This window comes from Sylvia atricapilla, chromosome W (assembly GCF_009819655.1).
Source record: "Sylvia atricapilla isolate bSylAtr1 chromosome W, bSylAtr1.pri, whole genome shotgun sequence".
NCBI classification, from domain to species: domain Eukaryota; kingdom Metazoa; phylum Chordata; class Aves; order Passeriformes; family Sylviidae; genus Sylvia; species Sylvia atricapilla.
Window position 1 is genome coordinate 13,372,397 of NC_089173.1, and position 21,116 is coordinate 13,393,512.

Below are 21,116 nucleotides of genomic sequence, written 5' to 3' on the forward strand. Positions count from 1 at the left end.
TCAAAGCTTCCAATAAAGGCAAATGGACATTGAATTAAATAAGCAAGAGATGTCTCAAGTCTTATTGTTCTGGTTTTTAAAAGAATTCCCCTCTTCAGAGTCTCCCATAGCTCTTTAGAGTCATGTTACCTCCTGCAGTTATTCTCTTTTTTGGGAGGGACATGGGGAGGGATGTGACAAAAGAACAAAAAAAGCCAGGAAGAACTTTGAACAACATTACCTATGTTGAATGTTACTGACTATATATCATGGCTGAGCAGCACATACTCTCTTTAGCTAGGGTGTAGCTGTTCTGTTAAAATCAACTCAATGAGTTTCACTCTAATGAAAGCTCACTGAAGCAAACCCACCCCTTCCCAAGTCTTTTAGAAAAGGGAAAAAAAAAAAAGAAAGACTTAATTTGGTAGATGAGGCAGAGTATCTGAGATTTTTCTATTAAACTGTTAATGCACAGTACTGTTTGAGCTGATGAGTAATACTTCTGAGTAAACAGTGTGCAGATCTATTTGGTAACTGTCAGCTTTTACCATTTAACCACTTACTACTTCCACATTGTAGCTCTGTACTTTCTGTTCTTGATACAGAGTTACACCCTGATTTGAAGAGACATTTACCACTTAAGCTTAGCACAGGTGTCTCAACCAAAAATACTATTTTCAGGAAAACTGTGCAAAAATGTGCAGCTACTGCCACAGAGAGCTTGATTCCTAGAGTTACCATGAAGGAGATGCATTTAGCCAAGAAATTCAGTGATTTTGAATTTTGTAAGGAGCAGTATTGAGATTAGCTAAGAAATCTGGTTTTGCAATTTTGTTATTTTAGTTTCTATAATTCTGTTATTTTAGTTGCTTTTAGTTTTAATCAGTGGTTAACTTTGTTTTAATAAAATGTTATGGGACAGAACAGGGAGTAACCAAGACTTAGACTGATAAATGTACTGCACCTGTACTAAGGGAGATTGCTACACCCCAGAAGCTTCAATCAAAAGGTATTGTTTTAACTAGAGGAGCCTCAGAGTTATTGTATAACTAGAGATCGATTAGATGTCCACTGGTGGGCAGTGCACATTAATTCCATCAAGACATGTAAGGGCAGAATCTGTCTCTATTGCTGGCGTGACAGGGGGATCACAGGATTTTACTTTGGTGGAAGCTGATGTGAGCCTGACTAGAAATGAGTGGAAGAAACACCCTATTGTGACTGGCCCAGAGGCCCCATGCATTTTGGGCATAGATTACCTCCATAGTGGGTATTGCAAAGACCTGAAAGGACTCAGGTAGGCATTTGGGATAGCAGCTGTAGTGACAGAAGGCATCCAGCAATCGAACACCTTGCCTGGACTGTCTGAGAATCCATCTACAGTAGGACTTCTGAAGGCAGAAGAGCGACAGGTACCAATTGCCACTTCGATAGTGCACTGGCAACAGTATAGAACAACTTGAGAGGCTGTGATCCCCATCAAAAAATTGAGACCTGGAAAGCCAAGGGGTGGACAGTAAAACCCACTGACCCTTCAACAGCCCCATCTGGCCTGTGCGTAAATCTGAATGAGAATGGAGATTGACTGTAGACTATCAGGCCTTGAATGAAGTGACTCCACCGCTGTGTGCTGCTGTGCCGGACATGTTGGAGCTCCGGTACGAGCTGGAGTCCAAGGCAGCAAGGTGGTATGTCACTACTGACAGTGCCAATGCGTTTTTCTCCATTCTTTTGGCAGCAGAATGCAAACCCCAGTTTGCCTTCACATAGAGGGGCGTGCAGTACACCTGGAACAAACTGCCCCAGGGGTGGAAGCACAGTCCTACCATCTGCCATGGACTGATCCAGACTGCACTAGAAAAGGGTGAGGCTCCAGAACATCTACAGTATATTGGTTACATCATTGTGTGTGGGAACATAGCAGCAGAAGTGTTTGAGAATGAAATCATCCAGATCCTCCTGGAAGCCGGTTTCGCTATCAAGAAGAGTAAAGTTAAGGGACTAGCTCGTGAGATCCAGTTCTTGGGAGTAAAGTGGCAAGATGGACGGTGTCAGATTCCTACCAATGTCATCAACAAGATCACAGCAATGTCTCCACCAGTCAATAAGAAGGAAACACAAGCTTTCCTTGGTGCCATAGGCTTTTGGAGAATGCACATTCCAGAGTACAGTCAGATCGTGAGCCCTCTTTGCCTGGTCACCTGCAAGAAGAATGATTTTCACTGGGGCCCTGAGCAGCAACAAACCTTTGCCCAGATCAAACAGGAGATTGCTCATGCAGTGGCCCTTGGCCAAGTCCAGATGCGACCAGATGTGAAGAACGTGCTCTACTCTGCAGCTGGGAGCCATGGTCTGTCCTGGAGCCTTTGGCAGAAGGTGCCTGAGGAGACTTGAGGCCGGCCACTAGGATTTTGGAGTCAAAGCTACAGAGAGTCCGAAGCCAAATACACTGCCACAGAGAAGGAAATCTTGGCTGCCTGTGAAGGCATTCAAGCCGCCTCAGAGGTGATGAGCACAGAAGTACAACTCCTCCTGACACCCCAACTACCAGTGCTGGGGTGGATATTCAAAGGAAAGGTCCCCTCCACCCACCATGCCACCGATGCCACATGGAGCAAGTGGATTGCTCTTATTACGCAGTGCACCCATATGGATAAACTGAATCGCCCTGGGATTTTAGAAATAATTACAAATTGGCCTGAAGGTGAAAATTTTGGTCTGGTCTCACAGATGAATAACAAGAGCAAGTGACACGGGCTGAAGAAGCTCCACCATACAACCAATTGCCAGCAGAGGAGACACATTATGCTCGTCACTGACTGTTCCTGTTGCATTGTAGGGATGAACCGCAAGTGGAAAGCAGCTGTGTGGAGCCCCACACGACAGGTCGCTGAGGCCACTGAAGGAGATGGTGGATCAAGCCAACTTGCTGAACTCAAAGCCATTCAATTGGCCCTGGACATTGCTGAAAGTAGAGAAGTGGCCAAAGCTCTACCTCTGTACTGATTCATGGATGGTAGCCCATGCTTTGTGGGGATGGCTGGAGAGGTGAAAAGTGGCTAATTGGCAGCGTAGAGGAAAACCAATTTGGGCTGCTGAAGAGTGAAAATACATTGCTACCAGGGTAGAGAAGCTACCTGTGAAAGTCCACCACATAAATGCCCATATCCCCAAGAGTAGAGCTAATGAGGAGCAGCAAAACAACGAGCAGGTAGATCGGGCTGAAAAGATAGAGGTGTCAAAGATTAACTTAGATTGGGAACACAAGGGACAGTTGTTCCTAGCTCGATGAGCCTGTGATGCCTCAGGCCATCAAGGTAGAGATGCCACCTATAAGTGGGCACGAGCCTGAGGGGTGGATTTAACCATGGACAGTATTTCTCAGGTTATCCATGACTGTGACACATGTGCTGCAATCAAACAGGCCAAGAGAGTGAAGACCCTGTGGTATGGTGGGCAGTGGTCCAAATATAAGTATGTAGAGGCCTGGCAGATTGATTGCATCACACTACCCCAGACACATTAAGGTAAGTGCTACGTGCTCACAATGGTGGAAGCCACCACGGGGTGGCTGGAGACCTACCATGTGCTCCACGCTACTGCTCGGGACACCATCCTGGGCCTTGAAAAGCAAGTCCTGTGGAGGCATGGTACCCCTGAGAGGATTGAGTCAGACAACAGGACTCATTTCAAGAACAGCCTTATCAACACCTGGGCTGGGGAACATGGCATTGAGTGGGTGTACCATATCCCCTATCATGCACCAGCTGCAGTCAAACTGGAGAGGCACAATGCACTGTTAAAAACCCAGTTGAAAGCATTGGGTGGAGGATCTTTCAAAAATTGGGAGGAGCATTTGGCAAAGGCCACCTGGTTAGTCAACACCCGAAGCTCCACCAACCGAGCAGGGCCCGCCCAAGCTGAGCCTCTGCATACAGTAGACAGAGATAAACTCCCTGTGATGCATGTCAGAGGTTTGTTAGGGTAGACAGTGTGGATCAAGTCTGCCTCAAGTACAGACAAACCCATTTGTGGGGTTGTCTTTGCTCAGGGACCAGGTTGCACATGGTGGATAATGAAGAGAGATGGAACAATACGGTGTACCTCAGGGAGATCTGATTATTGGGTGAGAATCATATGTAAACATCACTGTTTGCTGGATGCTACTCCATTGTCTGTATATCAAACCACGCAGACATGAACTAGATGGAAATGTGTGAGAGAGCATGTGTAAGTATTGAAGGTATGAGCAAGCACTGAAGGTATGAGTAAGTGGTGTTGAAGGTATGAGTAAGTGAACAAGGGAGTTTTGAGTGAGCAAAATAAGAGAGTGGGGAATCCTGCAGCCTGGGGCCTGGATTCAGTGGCTCAGTGTGGGACATGACAGGGATATGATGGGTATTGCTTGCATTTTTGTGGGGGGAACGAATGGAAGTTTTATGTGGATAAATGCATGATGTAGAATATATGTTGATTTTGGTCTTAAGTTGATGATATGGGATAAGGGGTGGAATGTCCTAGGGTGACGTTATGTTTGTATCCCCAATCATCTGTTGGGTTTATGCTGGATATTACACTCTGTACCTTTAATATTGGGTCTGAGAGCAAAGGGGAGGGAGAAGCGCACAGTTTCCTTTCAGAAACCATCCTCTTCCGGCTGGCCTTGAGAGTGAGTCGGATTCAGCAACACACGGATGCGGGACGGAGAGGTTTTCTTTTTTTCCCTTCTTTTTAGTTAGTGTAGCTAGCTGAGGCAGAGAAGCTTTGTTTTCTTTCCTTCTTTTTTTTTTTTTTTTTTCCCCTTTTTTGCCTTTCCTTGGAACTGTTCAAATCTCTCTGGACTGAGGACCTAGGGGAGTGCCGGGCGCCTTGCACCTGGGACCCACCAAGATCTACCTTGCACAGCAACTTTTCCCAGCACCAGAGGGACTGAGAGCAGAGCAACCACCTACAGGAGGGACTTCTTTTCTAAATTTGTCATCTCTCCAGAGTGGCATGAAGTTCTTATCATCTGGTATTGTTCAATTTATTGTGCTGGGGAGTGCTTTGCCTGTTGAATAAACAGGTTTCTTTTCACTTCTCTCTGAGGAGGTCTTTCCCGAACTGGTTGGGGGAGGGAGGGCCCCTTAGGAGGTTTCCTCCCAAATTTGCCCTAATCCACTACACAGGCATAGGAAAGAATGAATAATGTTAAATAATAAAACCTCTCGCTGTGGAGAAGAGCTTGTAGATTCAGAGTCATTTCTGTAGGTGTGGCTCAGCTCTCTCTGGGAACCAGAGCTGGCCTCGGGGCAGTGTGGGGGCCCCCCAGAGATGTTCTGGTGTTTCAGACTGGAGAAAAGCTGAACAGTTCCAGAAAAAGGAGAAGAAGAAGCCACAGTCCCAGAAAAAACTTCTTGCCTCAGCTAACTAAAAAACTAGCTAAAAAGCAAAGAAAAACTCTGTCTCTCTGGAGAAAAAAAGCTGAGAGAGCTGGAAAAGATGAGCGAATTATCTATGTTTTGGATACAGCTGCTGAAAGAATTCCACCGCCTTCCCCCCCTTCGAACTTAAAGCTACAGGACTCATGTCTGGGCATAGAGCAGATGACCGGAGATACAGCACCATACAGTTACCCCAGGACAGTCCCTTATTTGTGGAAAGGGATTGTTGGAACCCTTAAAGGGAGACAACTCATTACAGAGTGTTCTCCTCTAAATTGTCTCAAACCAAGACACCCTTTATGGCAAGGTCACCTATCCAGTTGACCGAGGGAAGCCAGTAGATGTGGGGTATTTTTGGATTTTAGCAAAGCTTTTGATACCCTTTTTCACTGTATGCTTCTGGAAAAAATGTCCAGCATAAACCTAGACAAGTCCATAATAGGTTGTGTGAGCAAATGGCTGATGGGTCAGGCTCAAAGAGTTATAGTAAGTGGGATTGCATCAGGCTGGGAGCCAGACACCAGCAGGATTCCTCAGGGCTCAATTTTCGGACCAGTGCTCTTTATTGTTTTTATAAATTATCTGGATGCAAGAATCTACAGAACATTAAGTCAGTTTGCTAATGGTACTAAATTAGGAGCTGTGGACTCTCTCAAGGGTAGAGGCATTACAGAGAGATCTAGAGAGACTAGAGAGCTGTGCAATCACCAATCATATGAAATTTAACAAGAGCAAGAGCCAGATTCTCCTTCTGGGATGTGGTAATCCTGGTTATCCATACAAATTGGGAAACAAGTGGCTGGAGAGCAACCCCATGGAAAGAGATCTGTGGATTTGGGTTAATGGCAAGTTAAACATGAGTCAACAGCATGCCTTGGCAGCCAAAAGGGTCAACCAGGTCCAGGGGTGCATCAGGCACAGTATCCCCAGATGGTCAAGAGAGGCGACTGTTCTGTTCTACTCTGCATTGGCATGGCCTCACCTCTAGCACTGTGTGCAGTTTTAGGTGCCTCAATATAAGAAGGATATAAAGCTATTAGAGAGCATCCAAAGGACAGCTATGAAGATGGTAAATGGTCTAGAGAGTGTGGTGGTTTTGCATGGCTTGATTTTTGGTGAGGAGGAAAGAAGCCAGCCATGGAAGTAATTTTCTGTGAGGAGTTGATAAAAACTTCCTCTGTGCCTGGCAAAACCAAGCGCTGGCTGGCTCTGAGAATAGGCACACTGCTAAGCCAATTTAAAAAGCTGATAAAGCCTCTTATGATAACATATTTAAGAGAGGAAAAAGCACGGGAAGCTTTTTTTCTTTCTCCCCTTGGAGGGGTGGTGAGGGGGCCACCAACCCCTTTCCTGCCAGGCCTGACAGGCCCCTTCCCATCTGGGTGGCTGGGGCCCTTTCCCAGTGTGGCTGTGGGGTCATGTCACTGGGGGAAAGGGGGGGGGGGGGGGGGGGGGGGCATCCTGGCGTCAAGACCATGCGGCCAAGGCCAGGAGTGGCTGCCGCCATCCCAGTTTGATGAGACATAGACATCAAAGAATTGAGGATTTCAAATAAGTTTAGATTTTAGTTAGAGACAAGCTTTGCTGGAATTAATTAAAATAGATAGATAGGTTTTGCTAAAATTAAAAGTTAGTAGTTAGTTGAGAGAAACCGGATTTGGATTAGCCCTCCCGGATCTGAATAACTAATTGCTTGTCAACTTTATGTTTGTTTGGCTGTGTTTGTAATGAGGAACAGAGAATCTGATAAATAGATTTAGGAACACGAGACAGTTACAGAACCTCCCATGCCCAGAAACCCATTGAAAATCACGAAGTCAGGAAACAGGAGTTCTACCAAGGGTTCATTTGTCACATTTGCATTGAAAAGGTAGAAAGGTCAGAATGAGGAAGACTTCATTTACTTCTTCATTTCAAGACCACTCCCCTTGAAAGGGACCACCGACCTATTTCAAAGAACAAACTACGCATGCTTAATAGCTTTTTAGCTAATTACCATACGAAGCAGAGAATGGGACATATCGGAGTTATGAATATGCATTTGTTTTGGGTATTCAATACTTATGTAAATAAAAGGACTCTGTGATCATCTGTAAATTGCTGTGTGTATTTGGGAGCTATCCCGCACGCTGCCCAACGTTGTAATAAACATACACTTTCTAACTTTAAACTGTTAAGAGAGTTTTTATCCGTCACAGTTGGGTATAGATACTAGATCAATATCCATATTTTTTTAATAAATCACCAGGAGTGGCCAGGCAGCCAGGACCACGAGGCCAGGGCGGAGCGGCCGCTGCTGTTTTGGTGTGGCTTGCAATGAACTTTATTTGCTCAACTGCTTTTAGCCAGCCATGATGCAGACAGAAGGGCAGAAGCGGCTGCAGCAGCTTTTCCTTTTCGGCGCCCCGCACGAGGAGAGGCACTCAGTGGAGCCGGTGGCTGGCGCGGCCCGGCCCGGCGCCAGTGGAAACCACGTGATCAGTAGTAGCGAGAGGCATGGCGAGCAATTCCCCGATGTGGAGCCTGGACGGAATCAGCTTTTCAGCGCTGCAGAACTCTATAAAAACTTTTCAATTGATAGAACTTGAGAACAAACAAACATACAGACACCAATTCTCTCTCAAATCAGACAAAAGGAAAAAACCCATGACAAAGAGCAACTTATGCGACAGCAATGAAAGATAGTAGGGTCTTTGCATGCATCTGCTTTATACACACACCTCCTTTCTCTTTCCACAGTCTGATGGGCAGTGTGTTTTGTCCTAAGGTAACACCAGGTGGGTATTGCAGGAATAACTGCTGTTATATGATATGAATAAAATGTAAGAGATTCCCATTTTCTTACACAGTCTGTCATTTGTTAAAAAGTTGTACTGTTTCAAATATTATGCCAGTTGTAAACCGGTCTGTTAAGCTGTTTGTACCAAAGTTTGTACCCTCAAACATCTTATTCCAAGTTGTATACCCCCTCTAAAACCCCGGGGACCCCCCCCTTCCGTCGAGCTAGGCTGTCGCCGTTCCCTGCCGGCTCCTCGAGCTGCCGGCCCCGCCTAATAGGAAAATCCAAGGACTTCCATGGTGCACCGCTCCAAAACCGAAGTGCAGTTGCCGGCAAACGGACCCAAAAGCCGCGACCCAGCACCAAATCCAGGTAAAAAGGGAGGCACTACAACACCGAGAAGACCCTCAGCTACCTAAAGACTGAATTCTGCTTCTGCCGCCTCGCCACGACCACAAAGGGACTGGGAAGAAGTGACGCCCCTAGACCACACGAGCCCAGTTGGGTTGCCGGGAATTCCCGCAAAACCGGAACCCCCGACTCTGCTGCGGCGAGAGCAGCAGATTCGCCTGACACCTGATCCTCAGCGGCGACAGGAGCGAGGGCGGCGACAGGAGCAGCGACGGCGCAGGCGACCCCTCGAGTTCCCCCTTTAAAGAGCTGACTAATAAAGGCTTTTCGAAGGAGCAGGTCTCCTGGCCCGTTTTTAACAATTTGGGGGCTCGTCCGGGAGCTAAGCCACGCCCAGAAGAGGACCAGGACGGGAAGGCGCAGCCCGACCTCGGACCTCCTGGACAGCTGGACATCCCGGACCAGAGGACAACGCTCGCCAGCCTCGCGGGACGCCACTGAGCAGCATCGGTAAGAATAACCGGTGGCGGGAGTGGAGACAAGCGAATGTGGAGTGAATGGGGGGGGGCCGGCAGCTCGGACCCCCCAAAGCAGGAAGCGAGTGAACTGAGAGAGACTGAGGCGTCTCCAGGGGCATAGGCGCCCCCCTCCGGACGTGCGGAGGAGAGAGTGAGTGGCACGTCAAAGCAGTGGGTGACAGAAAAGGCTTGGGCCAATTTCAAGCGTGCAAAAGGGCTCGAGCAGTGTAAAGCACGCACCACACTGGCTGAGGCTACGGCCCAGAGCGTCTGAGTTACTGGCTGGGGTAGCAAAGATAAGCTGCTTTTGGGGTGCTTTGGAGACTGGCTGGGGTAGCTGTCGGGGTGCTGGGACAAAAGAGTCTGCATTGGTCGGAGGTACCCAGAGAAGAGGTACGCTGTCCAGGTGCAGAGGAGTAAGAGTCAAGGGAGTCCCAGAGTGTGAGGGACTTTTAGGTAGGGGTAGTGGCTGAGGCCCTAAGGGCAGGTCACCAGGCTACCTGTGGGGCATTCCGAGCACTGGCAGGGGTAGTGCCCAGACCCTAGGAGAGGGTCCCTGGGGCTACTTACGAGTGTTCAAAGAGTGAGTGAGAGTTAAAATTTGGGCTGCCCGCCTTTAAACTTATGTGTGTGTAGGGGCACCTTAAAGAAGTTTAGTTAAAACAAAGTCAGATAATTTTGCTTTGTATTGCCCTGAAGTAAAGTTTCTGTCAGGGTAAGAGCACTGTAGTTTTTATTTGAAACCCAGTGAAAATGGGGGCATACATAAGTAGAGTGGAGCCAGTTGAGGAGAAAAGAGAGAAAAAGATAAGAAATATTCCACCAGACAGTCCACTAGGACAAATGTTAGAACTATGGGAGGTTGATGAGGCCACTAAAAGCTTAGACAGAATCAAGATGATCCATTATTGCATAGAAGCTTGGCCTAACCTAAATTTACCTGCAAAATGGCCATGGTGTGAAACTAGAGACCCCTGGATGTGTTCACAATTAACTCAATACTTGAAATCTCGAGGAGATTCAAGTATTGAACAGATACCCTATGCTATCTGTTGGCAAAAACAAGTAGTCAAAAATAAAACAACAAAAATATGTAAGTTACAGCAAGGGAAACAAGGGAATGAAAAGCAGAAGAACCAAAAAGAAGCTAGCCATAATTGGGACCCCTTAGAACATTTGCCTCCTCCTACAGTTTATCCCGAAGTAATCCTCCAACCTCACCTAAAAATCATACCTTCCCAAACTGTAATCCCTGTTCCTTCCCCAGCTTACCCCCCTCCAATTTATAACCCCTCTTACCCTCTGCCATTCCCTAACACTGGTCTAACCTCCTCTCCTTCACCATCCACAATCCCTGCACCCCCTCACAGCTGGGAGTTAGGTCTGGCACCTAACAATGCATCCTGTCAAGCAATAAAAAACCCAGAAAGTTACCCTTACAGTAACACCAGGTCAAAAACCAAACTCTTTCCCCTAAAGGAGGTCCCATTGGGTGGGGCAGTTGGAGGAATAGGATTTGTCAATACACCTTTAACAGCGTCAGAAGTCAAAAGTTTTAAGAAAGAGCTGGGGAATCTAGTTGAAAACCCAGTGAGAATTGCCAACCAGATTGACCAGTTTTTGGGCCCAAATATTTATACATGGGGAGAACTAAACTCCATCTTAAATATACTATTCAATCCAGACGAGGTTCGGCTGGTTAGGGCAGCAGGGATGCGCATCTGGGAAAGAGAAAACCGAATGGGCCCACCCGGTGACCAGAAGTTGCCAATAGCTGACCCAGGGTGGGACCCAAACAGAGGAGAAGAGAGGAGAAATATGGAAGATTATAGAAACCTAATGATAAAAGGTATTAAAGAATCAGTTCCTCGGAGTAGCAACACCAAATTAGCTTTTAACAGGATGCAAGAGAAAGATGAAACCCCAGCAGCCTGGCTGAGCAGGCTCAGACGGAATTTCCAGCAATATTCCAATCTAGATCCAGATAGCCCAAAGGGACAGATATTATTAAAGTTACAGTTTGTCACAAAATCCTGGCCAGATATCAAAAAAAAACTTAAAAAGATGAAAGATTGGCAAGACCAAGAAATAAATAAATTATTAAAGGAAGCCCTAAGAGTATACCTTAGGAGAGAAGAAGAAAAAACAAAGGCAAAAACCAGGATTATGGTAGCCGTGGCCAGGGAAAGTGTAAAGGATCTCAGAAAGGATACTAAAAGTGAAAGAAACACAAAATCTTTACCAGGAAAGGTAAGAGAAAGGAACCCACCACCTTGGGATACTCTTCAGAGACTAGAAGAGACCCGAGCCTGTTATTATTGTGGAGAAATAAGACACTTTAAGAAACATTGCAAAAAAATGTCATTTAATGAGACTGTCATGAAGGAACAAGAGGCATTAGAAAAATTATTGAGGAAGGAAGTCAAGGAGGATTGGGGGTGTCATGGGCTCTATGCGTTAGGAGACCCCATGAAACATCAAGAAGGGCCCATAGTAAATTTTGAAGTAGGTCCCCAACATGAAGAGTTTGAGTTTTTAGTGAATACTGGTGCAGATAAATCATATATTAACCAACTTCCAGCTAAAATTGCGATTAGAAGAAAGACATGTGAAGTCCTAGGAGCAGAAGGGGAGCCTTTCAAGGCTTCAGTTATAAAAAACGTAGAAATTAAAGAAAATTCCAAAAGATGTGTCACTAATTCGATATATCTACCGAAAGTAGACAGTAGCCTGCTGGGAAAAGACCTGCAAGTTCAGTTAGAAGTAAAGATTCTTCCTAGAAAAGGAAGAATGGTGCTACAAATCATGAGGCTGACTGTTAGAGACTTAGGAGAAGTCAAGCCAGAAGTCTGGGCCGAAGAGGAAAAATATGGATATTTAGATATCCCACCTATAGAAATAAAAATGCAAGAAAATACGCCTCCTATAAGGGTCAGGCAATATCCTATTTCTCTGGAAGGGAAAAAAGGACTAACCCCAGTTATAACCCATCTACTCACAGAAAAAATATTAGAACCTTGTACGTCACCCCACAACACCCCTATTCTGGCTGTAAAAAAAGCAGAAAATAAGTTTAGATTAGTGCAAGACCTAAGAGAAGTAAACAAAAAAACAATTACCAGGCACCTGGTGGTACAAAACCCCTACACACTCCTGAGCAGGATCCCTAAAGAACATTCCTGGTTTACTGTAGTAGATTTAAAAGATGCTTTTTGGGCCTGTCCTTTGGCAGAAGGAAGCCGAGATTGGTTTGCTTTCGAATGGGAGTGCCCTGAAAGTAAGAGAAAGCAGCAACTAAGATGGACTCGTCTTCCTCAAGGGTTCCCTGAAAGCCCAAAATTTTTCGGGCAAGCCCTAGAAGAGTTACTAAGGCAGTTTATCCCTAAAAATAATGTACAAATCCTGCAGTATGTAGATGACCTCCTAATATTGGAGAGAGAGAAAGATGAAGTGAAAAAAACCAGTATTAATCTCCTAAATTTTCTAAAGGAAAAAGGCCTCAAAGTGTCAAAGAACAAATTACAGTTTGTAGAATCACAGGTCACATGCCTCAGACACCTCATTGGGGAAGGGTGTAAGAAATTAAGCCCTGAGAGAATCTCAGGTATACCCTCAATCCCAGCTCCAACCACAAAAAGAGATATAAGAAAATTATTAGAACTATTTGGTTATTGCAAACTATGGATAGAAAAATATTCCCAAAGTGTTAAATTTCTCTATAAAAAGTTAGTCCCACCTGAACCTGTAAAATGGACAAATAAGGATGAAAAACAATTGAAAGACCTAAAAACAAAATTATCTTCAGCCCCTGTCCTGAGTCTCCCAGACCTTAAGAAAAAGTTTGACCTATTCATTAACTCTGGAGGGGGAATAGCTTATGGAGTATTAACCCAAGAATGGGGAGGACACAAAAAGCCTGTCGCATATCTTTCCAAACCTTTGGATCCAGTTGCAAGAGGGTGGCTGGCTTGCCTCCAGGCTGTAGCAGCCACAGCTGTTCTTGTAGAAGAAGCACAAAAACTGACACTGCAGGGAAAAATCATTGCACACACACCCCATGATCTCAGGACAGTGTTGATCCAAAGGGCTCAACAATGGCTGACTGACTCTAAAATTTTAAAATATGAAGTGATTTTAACCGGCACCAGTGATTTGGAGCTAATCACATCAAAAAGTCTAAATCCTGCCCAAATCCTCTCAGGGGAACCCACACCAAACTTAGAGCACAATTGCCTGGAAATCATAAATTTACAAACAAAAGTAAGGGAAGATCTTGAAGATACACCTCTACCATGTGGGAGGGTGCTATTTATTGATAGATCATCTAGGATGACAGAGGAAAAGAGAATATCAGGCTATGCAATAGTCGAAGGTACAGAAAAGGACAATTTAAAAGTTATAGAAAAAGAAAAACTGCCCCCCCATTGGTCTGCCCAGTGTTGTAAAGTCTGTGCCCTCAAGAGGGGATTAAATTTATTAGAACAAGACCAAGGTACAATCTACACAGACTCAAGATATGCATTTGAAATAGTACACACATTTGGAAAAATCTGGGAAGAAAGAGGCTACCTAAATTCAAAGGGGAAAAATCTGATACATAAAAAATTAATTAAATTTGTATTAGAATCTCTTATGAAGCCCCAAAAAATAACAATTGTACATGTCAAGGGACATCAAAAAAAGTACACATTTAAAGGAAAGGGCAACCAAGTAGCTGATCAAGCAGCCAAACTAGCAGCTCAAAGGCTGGGAGAACCAATAAAAATTCTTACTTTAAATGATGTACCAGCTAACAAAGTTAGTGAACCCATATATGATGAAAATGAATTAAGAGAAATAAAAAAGTTAAGTTTACACCAAGGGAAGCGGGGGGAATGGCTGACCCCAGATGGAAGAAAATTCCTAAATAAAGCAATAGCTCGAAAAATGCTGGCAGAAATCCACAGCCTAAGACACTGGGGCACCCAAAGGTTGTGTGATCATTTCCTGAGAGAACACCTATGTGTTAGAATCTATAACCTAGCCAAAGCAGTTACTGAAGGATGCCTAATTTGTCAAAAAGTAAATCAAAAAGTAATAAAAAAGCCCACACCAGGAGGAAGACAAATAGCATTAAGACCCTTTCAAAGCATACAAATAGACTTCACAGGAATGCCTCCAATACAAGGACATAAGCATCTTTTAGTTATAGTTAATCACTTAACGCATTGGGTGGAAGCCTTCCCTACAAAAAAGGAAACAGCACAAGTAGTAATAAAGATACTACTAGAACACATCATCCCCCGATATAGACTGATAAATAACATCGTTTCAGACAGAGGCCCCCACTTTGTAGCACAAGTCCTGCATGATATTGTTAAAGCCTTAGAAATGAAATGGCAGTTACATACACCCTGGCATCCTCAAAGCTCAAGAAGAATTAAGAGAATAAATAAAACCTTCAAAAATGTATTAACTAAATTAATAACAAAAACTGGAATGAATTGGCTAAAATGTTTGCCCCTAGCACTCTTGAAAATCTGAGTTCGACCAAGGTCAGACATAGGGGCTTCACCATACACAACTATCCCGAATAAAAAAACCATTGCCACTTCCCAGTGACTCTGATACCCCAGCAAAGACTCCCTCCAAATAGACCACCATTAGAGACCCAGACACACTTAAAATAACCTTCAAAAGACAACCAAAGCCCAATTAGAAACAAACAAAAAAAAAAACCAAAAAAAAAACCCGTTGTTCAAAATCTTTCCAAGTTGTTATCAAAAACTGTCATTTAAAAATGTTCTCTGTAAGTTGTTCTAAGTGTTAAGCTGTTTTAAAAAGGTTGTGATAATAATATCATTACAGATCTCTTATAGGGCACACCACAGAAAGCCTAATCAAAAACTGAACAAGTGGGGGCACACTGAAAGAAACTCCATAAGGCCAGCTAAATAACTTCCCAACCCAAGAGGCAAGACCAGGTGAGATCAAGATAATGGTTCATACTGGACTCTTGGGAGGACTAATTATAGTCCTATTGATAAGCAAACCCACCAAAGGAGCATGCTCTAAGAATGACTATCCCACTTCCCTAACCCAAGAGGCAAGACCAAGTAAGATCGAGATAATGGTTCATACTGGACTCTTGGGAGGACTAATTATAGTCCCATTAATAAGCAAACATGCCAAAGGAACATGCTCTAGGGGCTACCATCTCATCTATGATGAAGAGAATCTGCAGTCCCTTATAAGAGTTCACACTCATGTGAGTCCCACGTGTTTTAATATAACCCAAGTAAAAAATAAAAAAAACAATATTAGATGGCAAAAATTGCTGCAACGTTTATGCAGCACCTAACGAGAGAGTGCCCTATAAGAGAATTGTTTTACCAAAAAAAAAAAAAAAAAAAAAAAAAAAAAAAAAAAAAAAAAAAAAAATTAGACAATCCAAAGGGAGTTGCAAATTTAATAAAAGAAAAGCCACTGAATAAAATTGATGAACCCCTTAATAAAAACTTACCTATTGACTTATTTATTGTAATAAGCATCCTTGCCAGCTTTCTACTCCTTCCCTGCATATTCCCCTGTTTAATTCGAACTGCAACCATTCAAGCAAGCCCCAAACCTACTGAAATAAAACTAGAACCCCAAACTGAAGAACTGAATAAAGCCAAAAGAATATATAACCAATACCAGAAATTAAAAAAAAATATACTCCCATGAATCAAAAACTGCCAATTGATGCGGGCAAAGGCCCGATCAAAGAAATAGAGGGGGGACTGATATGAATAAAATGTAAGAGATTCCCATTTTCTTACACAGTCTGTCATTTGTTAAAAAGTTGTACTGTTTCAAATATTATGCCAGTTGTAAACCGGTCTGTTAAGCTGTTTGTACCAAAGTTTGTACCCTCAAACATCTTATTCCAAGTTGTATACCCCCTCTAAAACCCCGGGGACCCCCCCCTTCCGTCGAGCTAGGCTGTCGCCGTTCCCTGCCGGCTCCTCGAGCTGCCGGCCCCGCCTAATAGGAAAATCCAAGGACTTCCATGGTGCACCGCTCCAAACCGAAGTGCAGTTGCCGGCAAACGGACCCAAAAGCCGCGACCCAGCACCAAATCCAGGTAAAAAGGGAGGCACTACAACACCGAGAAGACCCTCAGCTACCTAAAGACTGAATTCTGCTTCTGCCGCCTCGCCACGACCACAAAGGGACTGGGAAGAAGTGAGGCCCCTAGACCACACGAGCCCAGTTGGGTTGCCGGGAATTCCCGCAAAACCGGAACCCCCGACTCTGCTGCGGCGAGAGCAGCAGATTCGCCTGACACCTGATCCTCAGCGGCGACAGGAGCGAGGGCGGCGACAGGAGCAGCGACGGCGCAGGCGACCCCTCGAGTTCCCCCTTTAAAGAGCTGACTAATAAAGGCTTTTCGAAGGAGCAGGTCTCCTGGCCCGTTTTTAACATTATAAATGACTATTATAAAGTTGGCTTTTCGCAAGATGTGTCCTATATGATTAATAACTTTGTGGTAAGGATATGAGTTTTTATTTCTGCTGTTAGTAAAGAAAATTAGGCATAGTGGTAGTAGTGATAGAGTATGCTTAAACTGTCTGTTTGGCCGGGATAACATGCAGTGAACATGTAAAGAAGACTCTGCTATTGATACACCAGCTATCAGCATCTACCATCTGAAGAAAGCACAGGGGTGGACCAAGGCCCAATCTGGAGGTGATAATGAAGACACAGCCAAGAAACACGCATGCTCTAAAAAGGCGGACCCAAGGAGGGCCCATGCAAAACAGTCCCTGGAATATGGAAACTAGTTTATGGAAAAATATGAATATTCAACAGACTGATACAACAGAAAGGGTATTTAAAGAAAGCCTCTGAAATAGCAGGGTGTGGACTTGGCTGAATGCCAAGTCACCCGGCTGGCTGTACTTTTCTTTTTTATCTCCTAATTGTCTTATCTTTTATTAAACCTATTTTTTAAAATTTACAAAAAAAGTGAATCTCGTTTTTCACAACTGCTCACATAATTAATGCATTCCAGAGATGGGGGAGCTGAGATGATTGAGATTGACTTTGGTGCACATCAGCCTGCATAAGGGTATAAAATGCTGCTGGAGACTGGACCAACTGGGCAAATTGGTCTCCTGAGACTGCAGGCAGCAATCCCCTCCCTGCATGCCTGCCAGGTATGTCCACCCTAAAGACCGGGAACACTCACTTTTCACTTTTGTACAGGTGAGTAAAAAGTTGCTAAGATCCAGTTGATGTCAGATGAAGTTAAAAGTCTCAAAAAGTTCACAGCAACGATGGGTTGGTCTTCAAACCATGTCAACAAGGTGCCAGAGCAATGGAGCAATGAAGAGTCCCCAAGAACAGAATACTCTAAGTCCTTATTTCATTGACAACTAATTGTTCAAATAGATTTAAGCAGAAACTATAACAGAGTATAAAGTTAAATAATAACTTGGTCATAGCTGATAGGATGGAAATATAACCTAGAGTTACCTTAGATGATTATAATGCTAAAAAAACACACCCCCAGGGAAATTCATATATGTAAATTATAGTATTATGAACTGGACCAAGACCACCACATGCATATTAGGAATTTTGTTATATAAGCATGAGTGACCTGTTTCTGTATCATTCTTTCTTTGTTACCTTTTTGTATAAAAGACTCCTCCTGTTTCCTGAAAGGTATGGCAGCTCTGTTAGATGCCTGGCACCCTATTCTGCACAACTGTAATAAAATCGAATATCTCAACTCAGTGTGTTGATTGGCTCCTTCACACTGAATAAAAGAACCCTGCTTTAGGGACAGCACAGTCAAATACAGAGATAAAATCCTAAAGTAGTTCCACAGGTGCTTTCTTGGTTTCTAATTGTGAATTCTGCAAGGCCAAAGACTGTGACCTGGTACATTTCTAGATTAAAATGCTTATATTACAACCCTTTAGCTGTAGACTATTTACCAAATCTGAGATTAAGTGGACTGAGCCACACCTAGACTTTTCTGAGTTTAGAAAGCAGGGAGTCTCACTTAAGCTTGTGACTTAACAGGAGGGGCCACAACCTGACGATACTATAATCCATTGCAATAAACGATAGTTATTATTTAGATACTGTATCAGTAATGTTTAAATACTGTATTAGCAATAAATCTGATCATAATAATCCACATAATTACTGTCTTACTTCTTGAGCTTTATCTCAACTATGTGATAGCTTATGAGGAACAGTTGAGGTCATTTAGTTTTTCATCTTGGAGAAGAGAAGGCTGAAGAGTGATCTCATCACAATCTACAACTTCCTCAAGAAGGGCAGTGGAGGGAGAGGTGCTGATCTCCTCTCTCTTTGGTGACCAGTGATAGGACACAAGGAAATGGTATGAAACTACATCGGGGGAAGTTCAGATTGGACAGTAACAAAAGGTTCTTTGCTGAGAAGGTGGGTGGTCACTGAAACAGGCTCCCCAGGGAAGTGGTCACAGCACCCAGCCTGTCAAGAGTTCAAGGACTGTCTGGAGGACTCTTAGTCATATGGTTTAGTGTTAGGTAGCCCTGCAAGGAGCAGGGAGTTGGACTCAATCCTTATGGGTTCCTTCCAACTTGAGATATTCTGTTATTCTACCTGTATAACTGTGGCAGGACTTCCCCCCTATCACAGAAGAGCTTATCTATTCTGTCTATCAGCTGGGGCAATAGCTCCAGGCATTCTCCTCACATGAATTGATCAGATAACCCAGGCCAGCTTGTCTGACTAGTGAGTTCTCTCTGGCTACTGAGTTATTACTCTCTCTGGAGCTAGGGATGGAATTTCCAGTTGTCAATAAACAACTTGCCTTGAGAACAAGATGTGGGGAGATAAGCTGGAATTCCTGGCAGACACTTAACAAACTATAAAAGCTACGCAAACTTTCACGGAGGCAGAAGTTTCCTATACACCCCCTGGAAATGCATGGGACTTCTCCCCAAAGTTTGGATGCAAATTTCATGCATACTTTGCTGGGAATTGAGGGAAAGGATTCTATGTGTAGTCCATCATCAATTCGGTGGTAATTTACATTGACTCCTAAGCTATACTATTTCTTTGCTAGCTGTAATATAGGTACCTTTTATCATGCACTGGTTTTTTTTTTAATCTACTAGTAGTCTTTTTGTTTATCCTGTGTAGTAAGTAAACCTGTTAAAGTCTTATGTCTTTTTCTTGTGTCTATTCAATAAATAATTCATGTTGTAATAGACCCGATCATTCATTATTAAGAACTTGCGAGTGAGAGTGGTTTTGGGGTGCTGGCCATTTCAATAAAGCTGCTGCCTACTGCCAGAAACCTGGACAAAGGCAGGGGCCATCCAAACTCTCCCTTCTCATTTGTAACGATAACCCAGATGCAAATGTTTCATTGTGCTATGTATTGTACTTACACTCAACACTTTGGAGCAGTGCCTTTCATCTGAACACATAACAGATGTTTTGTATGTTACATATTTTTAAAATATCTGACCTTCAAGCCCTTTAGGCAAAATGAAAGTAACAGAGTTAATTGGAAGAGATAAGGCATAGATCAGGAAAACTGAATGAAAATGCTGATGAACAATAGGGCCTTAAAAAACAAGGAGACAATAATCAGATACAGTTAAAGCAGCCAAGTGAACAAAGAGATGAGCCTAAAAACCAAATAAAAAACTAGGAGAATGGGCTCTATGACTAAGAAGCTTAACATTTGTGGAATCTAGATAACAACCAATTCAATAATCAGTGAGAGAGGGTAGCCAAAACAATTAAAAAGTCACTCAAACAATGCAAGCTTTTTCTTTTTCAAGCTAGAGAGCTCAAGAAAGGTTCAGCTGTTAGCTCACAGTTCTCTAAACTCTTGTATATGAAAGATAAGCAAATCAATTCCTTTGGGACATAATTAACATCATGGCTTCAATCTTGCAACTTTTATCTTTCAGAAATACCTTGAGTACTTTAATGACTGTACAGTGAAGCTTACAAGTCTCTGCAAGCACCACTAGATCTAATGAGGAACTGAAAAAGGAAATCAGAAAAAACACATACCTTGTGTTGTTCTATTGCATCTACCCACTGTTGTCTGTGGTCTGGGTCCTGAGCTCGGAGGTACCAAACACTGTCATTTACACTGATATCAAACCTGCATTCATCAAAGCCATGAGGCTGTGAAAGAATGTAAAAATAGCTAAAATTATCATAATGATCAACAGTATCTCATACTCTAGAAATACTGCAATTAGAAAAACTGATCAGTATTGCCTTGAATTCATCCTAGATTTTAAATTTGGTTGCATGTAGCTGTCTCAAATAATGAACATAATACATTTGCAAAATAAAAATTGCCAGTCTTCTGAAACAGAAAAGCCAGTTTAGTACAGTCTTAACAAAATTTTCACAAAAATGTTCCACACAAACAGTGACCAAACATTCCACAGGAATCCTTTAGCAAAATAACTACTGGACACAGCCAGGAAAATATTGTATTTAAAATTCAAAGCAGGAATGAGAAATTAAGGTTATTGCTATCAATATTGTTTTTTGATGGAAGAAACACATACATCATAGCAAAAAGCACCAGGAAAGAGCCATAAAAGCAGAATATATTAAAACGACAAGGAAGGCAGGAAACTAAAGGAAGCTGTGGCACCCTCTGCCTCAACTACCTTAACTAAGAGGACTGTCAGATAATTGGGAGCTGTGGAATGCTTTCAGCCACTCAATGTAATCTCTGTAAACAGTGTTTTGGTCAGTTCTGCCCCCCCCCCCCCCCATGACCTTGGCCTATGATTCCTGCCCCCTCGGTGTGTCTCCATTGGCTTCAGGTCAATGCCCTTACCTGCCCCTTACCCCGCCCCCAGACCCTATACTTAAGGGGAGACGGGGATGGGGTTCCCTCTCTTGCCTTTCTTGCCTCTCTTGCCCCTCGCCGTCTCTCTTTTCGCCTTCTCCTCCCACCCCGGCTCAGGGTGGGGGGAGGAAATAAATGGACTCTCGTGCTTAACTAAAGAGACTTATCTTGTCTGTTTCCCTGCCGGCGCCTGTACCTTCCTGGACACG

The 21,116-nt window shown here is 43.6% G+C and overlaps 1 protein-coding gene and 1 long non-coding RNA gene across 3 annotated transcripts in view; one reads left to right on the top strand and one right to left on the bottom strand.

Annotated features, from left to right (window-relative positions):
• The window catches only part of LOC136373457 (ceramide transfer protein-like), a 193,344-nt gene that overhangs the window by 72,516 nt on the left and 99,712 nt on the right, over positions 1-21,116 (bottom strand). For both annotated transcript variants that reach the window (XM_066338355.1, XM_066338354.1), the window contains exon 3: positions 20,106-20,222. In XM_066338355.1, coding sequence (XP_066194452.1) covers positions 20,106-20,222 — 117 coding nt within the window. The remainder of the gene's footprint in view (positions 1-20,105; positions 20,223-21,116) is intronic.
• The window catches only part of LOC136373473 (uncharacterized), a 166,354-nt gene that overhangs the window by 4,517 nt on the left and 140,721 nt on the right, over positions 1-21,116 (top strand). The window lies entirely within an intron of this gene.